The sequence below is a fragment of the Corythoichthys intestinalis genome, chromosome 6 (assembly GCF_030265065.1).
Source record: "Corythoichthys intestinalis isolate RoL2023-P3 chromosome 6, ASM3026506v1, whole genome shotgun sequence".
In the NCBI taxonomy this organism is placed as follows: domain Eukaryota; kingdom Metazoa; phylum Chordata; class Actinopteri; order Syngnathiformes; family Syngnathidae; genus Corythoichthys; species Corythoichthys intestinalis.
The window spans coordinates 15,678,734-15,691,533 of record NC_080400.1 but is presented as its reverse complement, the minus strand read 5'-3'; the positions used below and the strand labels follow the sequence as shown (position 1 = coordinate 15,691,533).

General features: G+C 39.2%; 1 protein-coding gene across 6 annotated transcripts in view; it reads left to right on the top strand.

The window, feature by feature from the left end:
• LOC130917033 (synergin gamma-like) overlaps nucleotides 1-12,800 on the top strand; it is a 98,219-nt gene that overhangs the window by 36,038 nt on the left and 49,381 nt on the right. For all 6 annotated transcript variants that reach the window (XM_057838083.1, XM_057838082.1, XM_057838084.1 and 3 more), the window contains 4 exons: nucleotides 2,954-3,193; nucleotides 7,984-8,123; nucleotides 10,264-10,370; nucleotides 10,444-10,506. In XM_057838083.1, coding sequence (XP_057694066.1) covers nucleotides 2,954-3,193; nucleotides 7,984-8,123; nucleotides 10,264-10,370; nucleotides 10,444-10,506 — 550 coding nt within the window. The remainder of the gene's footprint in view (nucleotides 1-2,953; nucleotides 3,194-7,983; nucleotides 8,124-10,263; nucleotides 10,371-10,443; nucleotides 10,507-12,800) is intronic.

Below are 12,800 nucleotides of genomic sequence, written 5' to 3'. Positions count from 1 at the left end.
TTATCATACATATTATCTAATTTAATTACAGTAAGATTATTTAGTTATCATTCATTTCATGAACAATGCAGTTTTATATTCAGGTAGTCCCCGGTTTACGAATGAGTTCCGTTCCTACGCTGGTCACATAACCCGACTTTCCGCGTAAGTTGGAATTAACTCTTTAAGTACCCCTACATACCCTCTAGATATCAAAATAACTATCAAAAAACAAGTATTCTACTTCATTGCACTGTACTTGCCAAGATGTTGGAGCTAAGCTATAATCTTTCCCCTCACCCTCTGTTGCCTGCACAACTTCTTCGTGGGAGCAAATTTGCTCTTCCTCAAGTGTGTGCGTACGCTCTTCTTCGTGTGTACATGCACTCTTACTCGCGTGTGGACGTACTACCTGCTGTTTCCTGCACCAAGATAAAGGCATGTATCACAAAACAAAAGTCAAAATTATGATCAAATTTGTTAAGCATTTCCCCAAAGGGCAGAACAATCATATTATTTATATTAGAGGTGCAACAATTAATCGACAACTAATCGTTAGCAAATTAATCGACATCCATTTTGATAACCGATTATATCGTTTAGGACCTTCTTCACCTTAAACTTGTCAAAATTCTTGAAATTATAACATATATTTAACTTTTCAGTTGTAAATATTATCAGATTTCATTATATTTTTGTTAAGTCAAAGTAGGACATGAATAAAAATCTGCTTTTACTTCGGAAACAACAACTAACTCACATTTTTCCCAATTTCCGGACATCTTACTATCTAAACTAGCTTCTTAATAAAGCTGCACCAACTAATCGATTTAATCGATTAATAAATTAGTTTCCAACGAATTTGATAACCGATACAATTGAAGGAAATAGTCATCCATTTTGTCTTCATTGCTACTTACAACATGCCGAAAACAACTTCAAGGTACATTGTGAAGGTAATTGAAAGAAATGACATTTATCCGATTAATCGTTTGATTACTTGTCCGATTAATCGATAATGAAAATTATCATTAGCTGCAGCCCTAAGTTATATAAAGTAAAAAAATATATACTGTGATGTACAATAAGGTACTGTTTACACTACCAAAAAAGAAAATAAGTAAACAAAACAAAAAACTGGAGACAAAATGGTTGACAAGACTCCGGCATCGTAAGATCGAAATTCTTAAAGTAGGGTATATCGTAACTAAAGATGCACCGATACCGATACTATTATCGGCAGGGGGCACCGATCCGGCCCAAAATGGTGGTATCGGTATCGGCGAGTACCAACAAAGACGGCGCCGATACCATTTACCGGTCCATTATTATAACATTTGACCGCAGCCTTTTTTTTTCTCCTGGCGCTCACTACACTTTGTCTCTGTGTTGTGTGATGACACGTGAACACCAAGCAGCTATCGCTATTGGCCTGCTCCAGACCAATGAGAACGGGCCAATCGCCACTCCTGACCAATGACAAGGCCGCTATATCGGCGCCGCCAACATGGCGGCGGTCGGGAAATATTTCAAAGTAGAAATCCCGTCAATTAAAATCAATGGCTGCATGCAAGATTTGCTGCCTGAAAGTTTCGAGATGTGGAGTTAAATCGGCCAGTTTCAATACCTCGAACCTGATAAAACATTTGAAGACGAAACGTGAACGAACACAACGAGTTTGAGCCTGCAAGAGCAGGACTGCTATCCAGAGGAAGGGCGCTAGACCGGTGCAACAATCTCTGTTCAGTTCACTACGTCAACTTTAGTTTGTCTTTTACTTAAAGAAATGCAGCAGTAATTTGGGAACTGTTTCCAAAGTAGGGTTGCCACCTTTCAGAAATAGAAATAAGGGCCCCCCCCCCCCCCCCCGAAAAAAGGAGGCTAATAGAGAGACGGGATGCTGTGGTCAATTATTATTACTTATGATTGTTAGCGTCCGCAAATGCGGAAACAAGGTTGGACCTCGAAGCGGACAACAAGCGGGGGATACGTACAAGGCTGTAATTGCAAACAAAAAATGACACGCGATCGCGGGATAGTAGAAATAACAAAAGGAGTCCGTGACTGCAGGTCGACGGAGCTCAATACTACAAACTCGAAGGTTAACTAAGACGATAGGCAGTGAGCCAAAAAGCCAATATAAAAACACTCAAATACCTGCACAGGGTAGAGGTTACAAACGAATGCAGCACACTAACAGAAAAACCCAATGCAGGGGCGTAACAAGCAAATGTAGCGAGACTATAGTGCGAGATGTCAAATGGCGATCAGCAAAGCAAATATCTCGGCAGCCTTCTCTGAGCTTACCCGTGGTTAAATGCTGCGTTGATGAGCCCGCATTGGATTCAGGTGCGACGTCAGCAACGCCCCCACTAACAGCCCAGCAACAAAACACAATCTGACAATAATTTCATGAAAGTTGCACTGTTTGGCCTTTGAGAGGTTTAAAAAAAGTTTACTCAGTTCATTCAGAGTTTATTATTATGAAGTTATTTTTACTTTCTTCTGTTGGGCTAGTATTATACTTTGTACTAGTCTTTTTCCTATTTTGCAAAGGTAAGCAACAGCCTGACAAAGGCTTGATAGCAATGATTTCACATCCAATTATGTAGCTCTTGGGGGGGGGGGGGGAATATATATATATATATATATAAACGGGGTGGTATCGGTTCGGTATCGGCCGATACTGCACAGCCAGGTATCGGTATCGGAATCGGGGCCAAAAAATGGTATCGGTGCAACACTAATCGTAACCCAGGGGCTACCTGCATTTTCATAACTTTTTAAAATCATAATATAAAATCATTTCTTTATTGATTGTGAAATTATTATTATTGCATTGATTGTATCTGATAAACAAATATTTCATTTTTTCTTTTACCTGAATTTCATAACTGTGCATTTAACAAAATCTGTCAGTGACCTATGCAAGAGGTACGCAAGACTGGAGTTCTGATTGGTCGAAATGTTTCAGAGTGGCCTGCCTGCAATGAACGTGGAAATCCTTGCTCAGTTTCCATCGCCACCGGTTCCTAACCTACCGGCCCTCGCTATGGCCTTGGCCCCCGTCATGTCCCAGCACCAGCAGCCTATAATGACCCACCCGCCAGTGTCCATGCCTATGCCCGCACCGCCTTCCACAATCATGCCCCCCATGACAACAGTACCGGCTCAGACATCTGCGAACTTTATTGCTAGTTTCCCTCCTGCTCAGGTAAAATTTCTATCATCCCTCGACCAAAATGATATTTGCTTTTTGCTTTGGATTTTGAATGTAAATTTGTCTCCTCCAACTCTTTTGGGTGTTGTCTTGGTTGCACTTCTGTGTAGACAAAAAAAAAGCATTCCTTGTACTTCGTGTTACTGGCAGAGCTCATTTTGTATCCCATAAATCAATGTCACTAGATGCGTAAACAGTGGTATGAAAATTATCTGAACCTTTTGGAATTTCTCACATGTCTGTATAAAATCACCATCAAATGTGATCTGATCTTTGTCAAAATCACACAGATGTAAAAACAGTGTTTTAACTAAAACCACCCAAACATTTATAGGTTTTCATATTTTAATGAGGATAGCATGCAAACAGTGACGGGAGGGGGGGAAATAAGTAAGTGAACCCTCTGCCTAAGGAGACTTAAATAGCAATTAAAACCAATTTTTACCAAACAATTTAAGTCAGGTGTGTGCTCAATCAGAGATGAGTGGTTTAAAGCTGCCCTGCTGACTATAAACCACACACCTGGTAAGAATTGTCTTGATGAGAAGCATTGTCTGATGTGGAAAATGGCTCGGGCAAAAGAGCTGTCTGAAGACCTGCGATCAAGGATTGTTGATTTGTATAAAGCTAGGAAAGGATTTAAAACCAGCTCTAAAAGTCTGGATGTTCATCATTCGACAGTCAGAGAAGTTGTCTACACATGGAGAGAGTTTGGCACTGTTGCTACTCTCCCAAGGAGTGACCGTCCACCAAAGATGACGCCAAGAGTTCAGCGCAGAATACTCAGAGAGGTAAAAAAAAAAGAAATTATGGCCAAAAATGGTGTTCATGGAGGACTCCACTGAGGAAACAACTGCTGTGTAAAAAACATTGTTGCTCATTAAAAGGAACTTGGACATTCCACAGAAGTTTTGGCAAAATATTTTGTGGACTGATGGGAAAAAAAGGTTGAATTGTTTGGGAGTAACTCACGTCATGTGTGGAGGAAAAATGGAACAGCTCACCAACATGGACACCTCATCCCCACCGTGAAGCATGGTGGAGGGAACATCATGATTTGGGGCTGTTTTGCTACCTCAGGGCCTGGACAACTTGCAGCCATGAATGGAAGAATGAATTCAAAAGTTTATCAGGAAAACCAGGAAAACCTGAGGCCGCGTGTCAGACGAAGCTGAAAAGAGGATGGATTTTGCAACAAGACAATGATCCAAAACACATAAGTAGATCAACTTCAGAATGGTTTCAGAACAGCAAAATACATGTTCTGGAGTGGCCAAGTCAAAGTCCAGACTTGAACCCCATTGAGATTGTGTGGCATGGCCGAAAGACAGCGATTTATGCCAGACATCCCAGGAATCTGACTGAACTACTGCAGTTTTGAAGAGAGGAATGGGCCAAGATTAGTCCTGATTAATGTGCCAGACTGATCTGCAACTATAGGAAGCATCTGGTTGAAGTTATTGCTGCCAATGGGGGGGGCACAAAATATTAAATATGATGGTTCACTTGCTTATTTTCCCCCTTTTGTCACTGTTTGCATACTATTCTTATTAATATATGTAAACCGATGAATGTTTGGGTGGTTTTAGTTAAAGCAGACAGTTTTTTAATCTTTGTGATTTTGACAAAGATCAGATCACATTTGATGGTGATTTTATGCAAAAAGCGGGAAATTCCAAAAGGTTTATACTTTTTTATACCACTGTATACTGTACAATAAAAACAGGATTTAAGAATTTAAAAGACACAAATGCATAGTACGTAGGGCTCAGTTAGTGACTTGAAACAGAAAGAATAGCCTTTTTGCCCCTTTTTTTCCAGATGCAAAAGTCAAACCTTTGACAATAGAAATTAAATCTCATTATTTTAATAAAATCTGAAGTTCTTCAGTAACTCTTTTATAGCCAAGGATGTCAGAATTTGTCAACATTGGAAAGCAAGACAATATTGGTGTCAAAACATTGTTGTTTTTACTAGCCTTTCAGTTTTTAGGAAGAAAAGGCTTTTTAGTCATATTTTAGTCATTACCGCCGCCAATAGGTGAAACCTACATAAACCAGATGTTATGTTTCGGTTGTGTGTGTATGTTTGTGTTCAAGATAAGATTTTGATCAAACTTGCAGGATATGGTTGTAATATGAAATGGAATTTTGGGGTAATGAGGTCAAAGGTCACAGAGGGTCCAGCGTTTCCCCTAGGATTTTTTGAAGTTGGCGGTGGTGGGCTACATCGGAGTCGGACCGCCTCACCATGTCGTGCCAAGGATAAATTATGTCATATCATGACATTTTTTTTTCACATTTTGTTTCCCAATAAGAACCATAACAAAGATCTATTTGAAATATTTCATTATTCAGGCTAATGTCGTAGCTATCAGCTACGGTACATGTACGTAAAATGCGTAGCTGATTACAGCTACATTACCCTACGTAATTATACGACTTTTTCCTCATAGCAATAGTACGACTTACATCTCGTAGTCCTTTCTTTTTCCTTTTATTTTGCCAAAATATGTACTACATTAACACAACAATAATAGTCCTTCTGTTCATGGACCAATGGCGTAGGTTTGCATAGGGACGTTCGGGACATAACACAAGGAACTTTTCAGAATGCTCAAATTGTCCCTGCCAACTTTTAACCAACCTTATTTGCATTATATAATGAGTTCAGTTATAGAGGTCATTTAGATTGTCTTCGCATATTTTGTAAAGCTAGAATTGACCCTACCATTATTAAGTGAATTACTTTCATTATGTTCAGACTTACACAGACACCATTTTGTCCCTCAAACGCACGTTTGATTGGCTGATGACTAGTTAAATTTCCTCGTTTTTAGTGTAAATCGACTTGAAATAAGTGAAATTAACTGCCAGTGGTTCTAGTAAATTTTATTCTCAGATTTCTTGAAATAAAATTATTTTCAGATAGCTGTTTTTCTTAACACACTTATTTTAAACAAAAGTGATTATATTTAATCTGGGTTTTTTTTTGCCAGAAATGTTCTTAAAGTAATAAGTGATATTGTTCAAAACATTATTTGAATGCATTTTTCCCTTTGATTTTGGTGAAAAATGACCAACCTTTAGATGTATGGGTTTAATAAGAACAAATGATAATATTTACCTAAATTAAATTGAGTAATCTGACCCATTAATCTGTTAACTAGTCTTTAACACTCAAAATAAAGATGGAGAAAATTATTCGAATAGATTTAGGAAAAATCATCAGATTAAAAAGTTATTGTTGTTATTGAATTTGCAGTGTGAAACTTAGTACAAGTCAATACAGATTTATTTTTGCATTGATCATTTAGCCCATCAATTCATTAGGTTCATATTGGTGAAAAATTTAGCCCTGACCCCCGTTCACCTAATCTGTCTGGTTTTATTAATGTCCCGTCCCCACACTTTAAATTGTAATTGCCGTGTAAAGAGATTTACTAGTTTCGGTGAGAAGGTGAATAGTTTTTTTGTTGTTGTTGTTGTTGTTCGTGAACTACATTTCCACACAAATGCACATCGAGGTACCAATTAGCTCAGCAAGGAGAAGTATGGGAGTCATTGTTCGAGTGTCCCAGAGCTTGCAAAACTTGGATTTAAAAAAGCACATTTATTGAGGTTTCGTCAGCAGTGATTGCGTATATCTGTCTGCCGAAACAGTCTGATAGCACAGATATAAGTACGCCTGCCCCTCTGCTATTGAATGCGTTGTTGACATTAGCTCGGCGGCGCTCTGCCCGCCTCTCGCCGCAATTTCATTCAAACTTGCCGTTCCGTCCAAGACAGCCGTCCACTGCTCACTTTCGCTGAAAAGTCCGATCCAAAATACTATAATGCCCAGGATGCGGGGAAGAAAGAGAGGCGTCTTTATTGGCTTACCCACTGTATTGTGGCAACAATAATAAAGAAAAACAATAACAAAATAACAGCTGGCATCCGCGACATGTGACCGCTATCTCGCACATTCTCCTTCTCGCTTCCTTCTACGTCACAGCTTTCTGACCAATCGTCTCCTAAGGGGGCCTTGTATAGTTACGGGCATTACAATACACAATTAATTGGTTGCCGCTGAACCCTTCACACTAGGCTGACGCTAGTTTGAAACGGCCTTAAAAATTTTTTTTTAAAACATACATCTCTCTTGCATGGCATGGCAGCTTTTATTTTGGTGTAGCGGTGCGCCACAATATTTAATACGTACGGGAAACCCTGGGGTCAAAAAAGGAATTTTGTGATGACTTGATAACTGATTAGCCTATTTAACTCAAATTTGTAGGGTAGGAAATATGATGAGAAGAGAGAGTGATTACATTTTGGTTTGTAAAGGCAAATAGAGAGTTCCTACTCGGGCAAATTTGGCTATGCTATGAATTTGGCTGCTTAAGTGAAGTGGGTGTAATCAAGTGGATGTTTTGAATATTTTGATTTTGGATATTTGGTTCGGTTCACTTACACACCGTTTCTGCTTTTTTTTAATACATTATTTTCCTCATAAAATTTATTATCAGCGCGAGCTAAGCTAAGCTGAACTGAAGTTCAGTGGCAGTTAACGCACAGACATAAGTCTCGGACGCTAACTATATCACGTTTCAAAACCATCAATGTTTTATTAATTGTTTAATTAATGCTAGAATTTTTAAGTTAAATACATATAGTTTATGTGAAATATTATGGAGATCAATCGTTTAATTAATTGTCCGATTAATGATAATGAAAAATAATCGTTAGTTGCATCCCTACAGTGAATATATTGTACTCTTCATCGTTGTCTATCACTTTTAGGGAACCAAAGTGGAAGACGATGACTTCCAGGATTTCCAAGAGGCTCCCAAGGCTGGAACCGGCGATCAGCCATTCTCTGACTTCCATGGAGAGTCAAGGGCAAGTTTCCCTGCCAGTGTAACGACACAGCATCAAAGCAGGTTCATATTCATCCTCAGCGCTTCATCATTAAAGCTTTGTTAAACCGTATATTGTGCTGAATTAAGTTCCAGATAGTCGGCTCTCCTTTCTGTCTCACTGGAAGCTTCCCGGCATAACAATGAGTTAGGGTCATCTCCTAATGAATTAATTTCAGCGGGAGGTCGATAAGCTCATTTCTCTGTATTACTTGAGCAATTCAAATGGAAAGGCAATTATGTGTTAAGAGACAAAGATGAGGCGGAACTAAATTATCTGGCATCTGAGTGCTGTCAAGTTTTCGTCACATTTGGAAGGACATTGGATACTTTTGAGCATTTGCACTAGCTTTAAATATCAACATAAATTAGCAGCGCTGAATGATAAATGGCAAACCATACTTTGTACATATAACTTGTTCTGGCAGAGTATTTTGAAATAAATTGTTTTTGGAATTGTAAAAAGAGCATATTCCTGTGAGTATTTTAAATATTTTTTGTTAACGTTACCAAGGCATTTGTGTGTAAATGTCCGTTGCAAAGCAATTCTGCAATAATAATAAACCCATTGAAAATCATCAACATTGGACTCTGAGGGAATGTTCGAAATCTGCCACACTTGTCAGTTAGCAGTTGCGTATACAGTGGGGCAAATAAGTAGATTGTCAACCACTAATTGTGCAAGTCATCCCTCTTGAAAATACTAGAGAGGCCTGTAATTGTCAACATGGGAGACAGAATGTGGAAAAAAAAACAATCACAATGTTTGATTTTTAAATAATTTATTTGCAAATCATGGTGGAAAATAAATATTTGGTCGATACCAAAAGTTCATGTCAATACTTTGTTATGTACCCTTTGTTGGCAATAACGGAGGCCAAATGTTTTCTGTAACTCTTCACAAGCTTTTCACACACTGTGCTGGTATTTTGACCCATTCCTCCATGCAGATCTCCTCTAGACCAGTGATGTTTTGGGGCTGTCGTTGGACAACACGGACTTTCAACTCTCTCTTCACCCCGTGGCGCCAAAATGAGAACAAGAACGGGGAGCAAAAATCCCAGAACCACATGGGGGGACCTAGCGAATGACCTACAGAGAGCTGGGACCACAGTAACAAAGGCTACTATCAGGAACACAATGCGCCGCCAGGGACTCAAATCCTGCACTGCCAAACGTGTCCCCCTGCTGAAGAAAGTACACGTCCAGGCCCGTCTGTGGTTCGCTAGAGAGCATTTAGATGATCCAGAAGAGGACTGGGAGAATGTGTTATGGTCAGATGAAACCAAAATAGAACTTTTTGGTTGAAACACAGGTTCTCTTGTTTGGAGGAAAAAAATACCGAATTGCACCATACCCACTGTGAAGGATGGGGGTGGAAACATCATGCTTTGGGGCTGTTTTTTCTGCAAAGGGACCAGGACGACTGATCCGTGTAAAGGAAAGAATTAACGGGCCATGTATCGAGAGATTTTGAGTGAAAATCTCCTTCCATCAGCAAGGGCATTGAAGAAGAGACGTGGCTGGGTCTTTCACCATGACAATGATTCCAAGCACACAGCCAGGGCAACAAAGGAGTGGCTTCGTAAGATGCACTTCAAGGTACTGGAGTGGCCTAGCCAGTCTCCAGATCTCAACCCCATAGAAAATCTGTGGAGGGAGTTGAAGGTCTGTGTTGCCCAACGACAGCCCCAAAACATCACTGCTCTAGAGGAGATCGGCATGGAGGAATGGGCCAAAATACCAGCAACAGTGCGTGAAAAGCTTGTGAGGAGCTACAGAAAACGTTTGGCCTCCGTTATTGCCTACAAAGGGTACATAACAAAGTATTGAGATGAACTTTTGGTATTGACCAAATACTTATTTTCCACCATGATTTGCAAATCAATTCTTTAAAAATCAAACAATGTGATTTTGTTTTGTTTTTTTCCACATTCTGTCTCTTATGGTTGAGGTTTACCCATGTTGACAATTACAGGCCTCTCTAATATTTTCAAGTGGGAGAACTTGCACAATTAGTGGTTGACTAAATGCTTATTTGCCCCACTGTACTTATGGTAGATTTAATATTGTCACAGCTGAGCAACGAGATCAACCTCATTTTTTTTTTTTTTTTTTCGATCTTCGATCTCAGAATTGCTGAAAACTTTGAAATATCTTTCAGTGCAACGGCCATGTTAACTCCCCAGACCGGTGCATCCACTGATAAGTATGCCGTCTTCAAGCAGCTATCTGTGGATCAGCCCGCAGAAATCACGCCGCCTACCTCAGGTACAATCTTGACCTCTTTGTGTGAATTTACGATGTGTTCCCCCTTTAGCTTACTTTTCTTTTTCCCTTACAGATGGGGGAGACAAATACAGTGTGTTTAGACAACTTGAAAATCCCACTGACAGTAAACCATTAGGTAAGGTGATTTGCCTCCATTTCAACTTTCTACAAAAAGTACCACTCATAAATATTAATGATACAGTACTGATGGATTACGCACAAAAAATTAAGTGAAACTACATAGATTTGGTAGTAACTACACTTCTTTGTTTTGCACACCTTAAATCCACCTTCACTGGCTCTTGTTTCATTAGAACAGTTTGCAATGTGGTCCGGTCTTACAAGCCCAGTAAGTCGTGCTCATAGTCTGCAGTGTGCTGAAAGTTTTTTCCTATAGTTCATACAACAGTGAATGCTGATTATCTAGCTTGTGTTCTCACTGATTCTGCTTGTATGGGCCATTTCAGAATTGGATGACAACCTTTAATTTTCTGATTTTTCCAGATTTGTGACATTTTTAGTAATAACTTGTAATAAACAATCAGAGTATTGATTAGTTTAGCTAATAGATCCATTCAACAGATTTGTCATTTAGTTGGTCTTAACAATATTCAGTGTAATTAGAGTACCAGGGCTGCAAATATGTACTAATGTTAGCTGTGTCTTAAGTGTAGAAGCTAGTCGTTTAGCTAGATAGCTAATTACTTACTGAAACCATTTAAATAAGTCAATTAAAAAATAATGGTCTTACTCTGTTCATAAGCACAACAAGGTTGCATGAGGTACTAGAGTGAGACGTTCAATCAAGGCAAACTATGATACAAAAATTTGAAAAATAGATGCGAGGACGTAAATTTGCTCTAGCAGTAGCTTTTTTATGTCACGTCTAGCATATCGTTATTCACAATCGCTGCTTTATATTGCTATGCTAAAAATTTAATGGTAATACTTCATATTTAAAATATTATGTTTATAAAAACAAATGTTCCCACAGCTAGAAGAGATGGCAATAAAACAAATAATAATCCCAAATTTCTTTAAAATTTCTAGTTTGTAGTTTTAATTGAGATTCAATTTGGTCGTTGGAGGCTGGGACAAGAGAAAAATGTCATTTTGGGCAGTAAACCAGACATGTTGATTTATAATGTACACGTACTCCCCAAGTTACGAACGAGTTTCTAAGCTGGCAACGTAACCCGAAATGCGTACCACGTAAATCAGAATTAGCCCTTTAAATATCCCTAAATCTCAAAATAACTATCCAAAAACATATATTATACGTCATATTAATAAAATAAAGTAAAAAATAAGATTCTGTACTCACGATCATTGCTAAGAGGTGTTACTGTTACCCCCTTTCAGACAAAACGCTTAACTCCGCTTAAGTCCCGGGATTGTAGCCCTTATGTCTGAAGGCACTTTTCCGGGTCGATACACACGGACATTAACCGGGTCACGTCCTAGTATAGTGTCTGGGATTTAATCAGGACGTGGCATGTATGAAAGCAGTCGGTAAATTCCCAGGTCACAGCGCGAAGGCTGATCACATAAATATCATGGCGAGCCGATCATGTTTTCCTCTCACTTCCCAGTAGGACGAAAATCTGTAAACAAACATCGCAATTATCAACGTGGCAAACTAGAAAGATAGCAAAATTAAACTGAAAACATAATGAAATGAAATTGTTACTGGATCTTAAGGCTGATTTATACTTCTGCATAGTGGTCACGGCGGACATACAGTGGGGCAATGAATATTTAGTCAACCACTAATTGTGCAAGTTCTCCCACTTGAAAATATTAGAGAGGCCTGTAATTGTCAACGTGGGCATACTTCAACCATGAGAGACAGAATGTGGGGAACAAAAAACAGAAAATCACATTGTTTGATTTTTAAATAATTTATTTGCAAATCATGGTGGAAAGTAAATATTTGGTCAATACCAAAAATTCATCTCAATACTTTGTTATGTATCCTTTGTTGGCAATAATGGAGGCCGAACGTTTTCTGTAACTCTTCACAAGCTTTTCACACACTGTTGCTGGTATTTTGGCCCATTCCTCCATGCAGATCTCCTCTAGAGCAATGACGTTTTGGGGTGGTCGTTGGGCAACACTGACTTTCAACTCACTCCACATATTTTCTTTGGGGTTGAGATCTGGGGAATGGCTAGGCCACTGCAGGACCTTGAAATGCTTCTTGCAAAGCCACTCCTTTGTTGCCCTGGCTGTGTGTTTGGGATCGTTGTCATGCTGAAAGACCCAGCCACGTCTCATCTTCAATGCCCTTGCTGATGGAAGGAGATTTTCACTCAAAATCTGTCGATACATGGCCCCATTCATTCTTTCCTTTACACAGATCAGTCATCCTGGTCCCTTTGCAGAAAATAAGCCCCAAAGCATGATGTTTCCATCCCCATGCTTCACAGT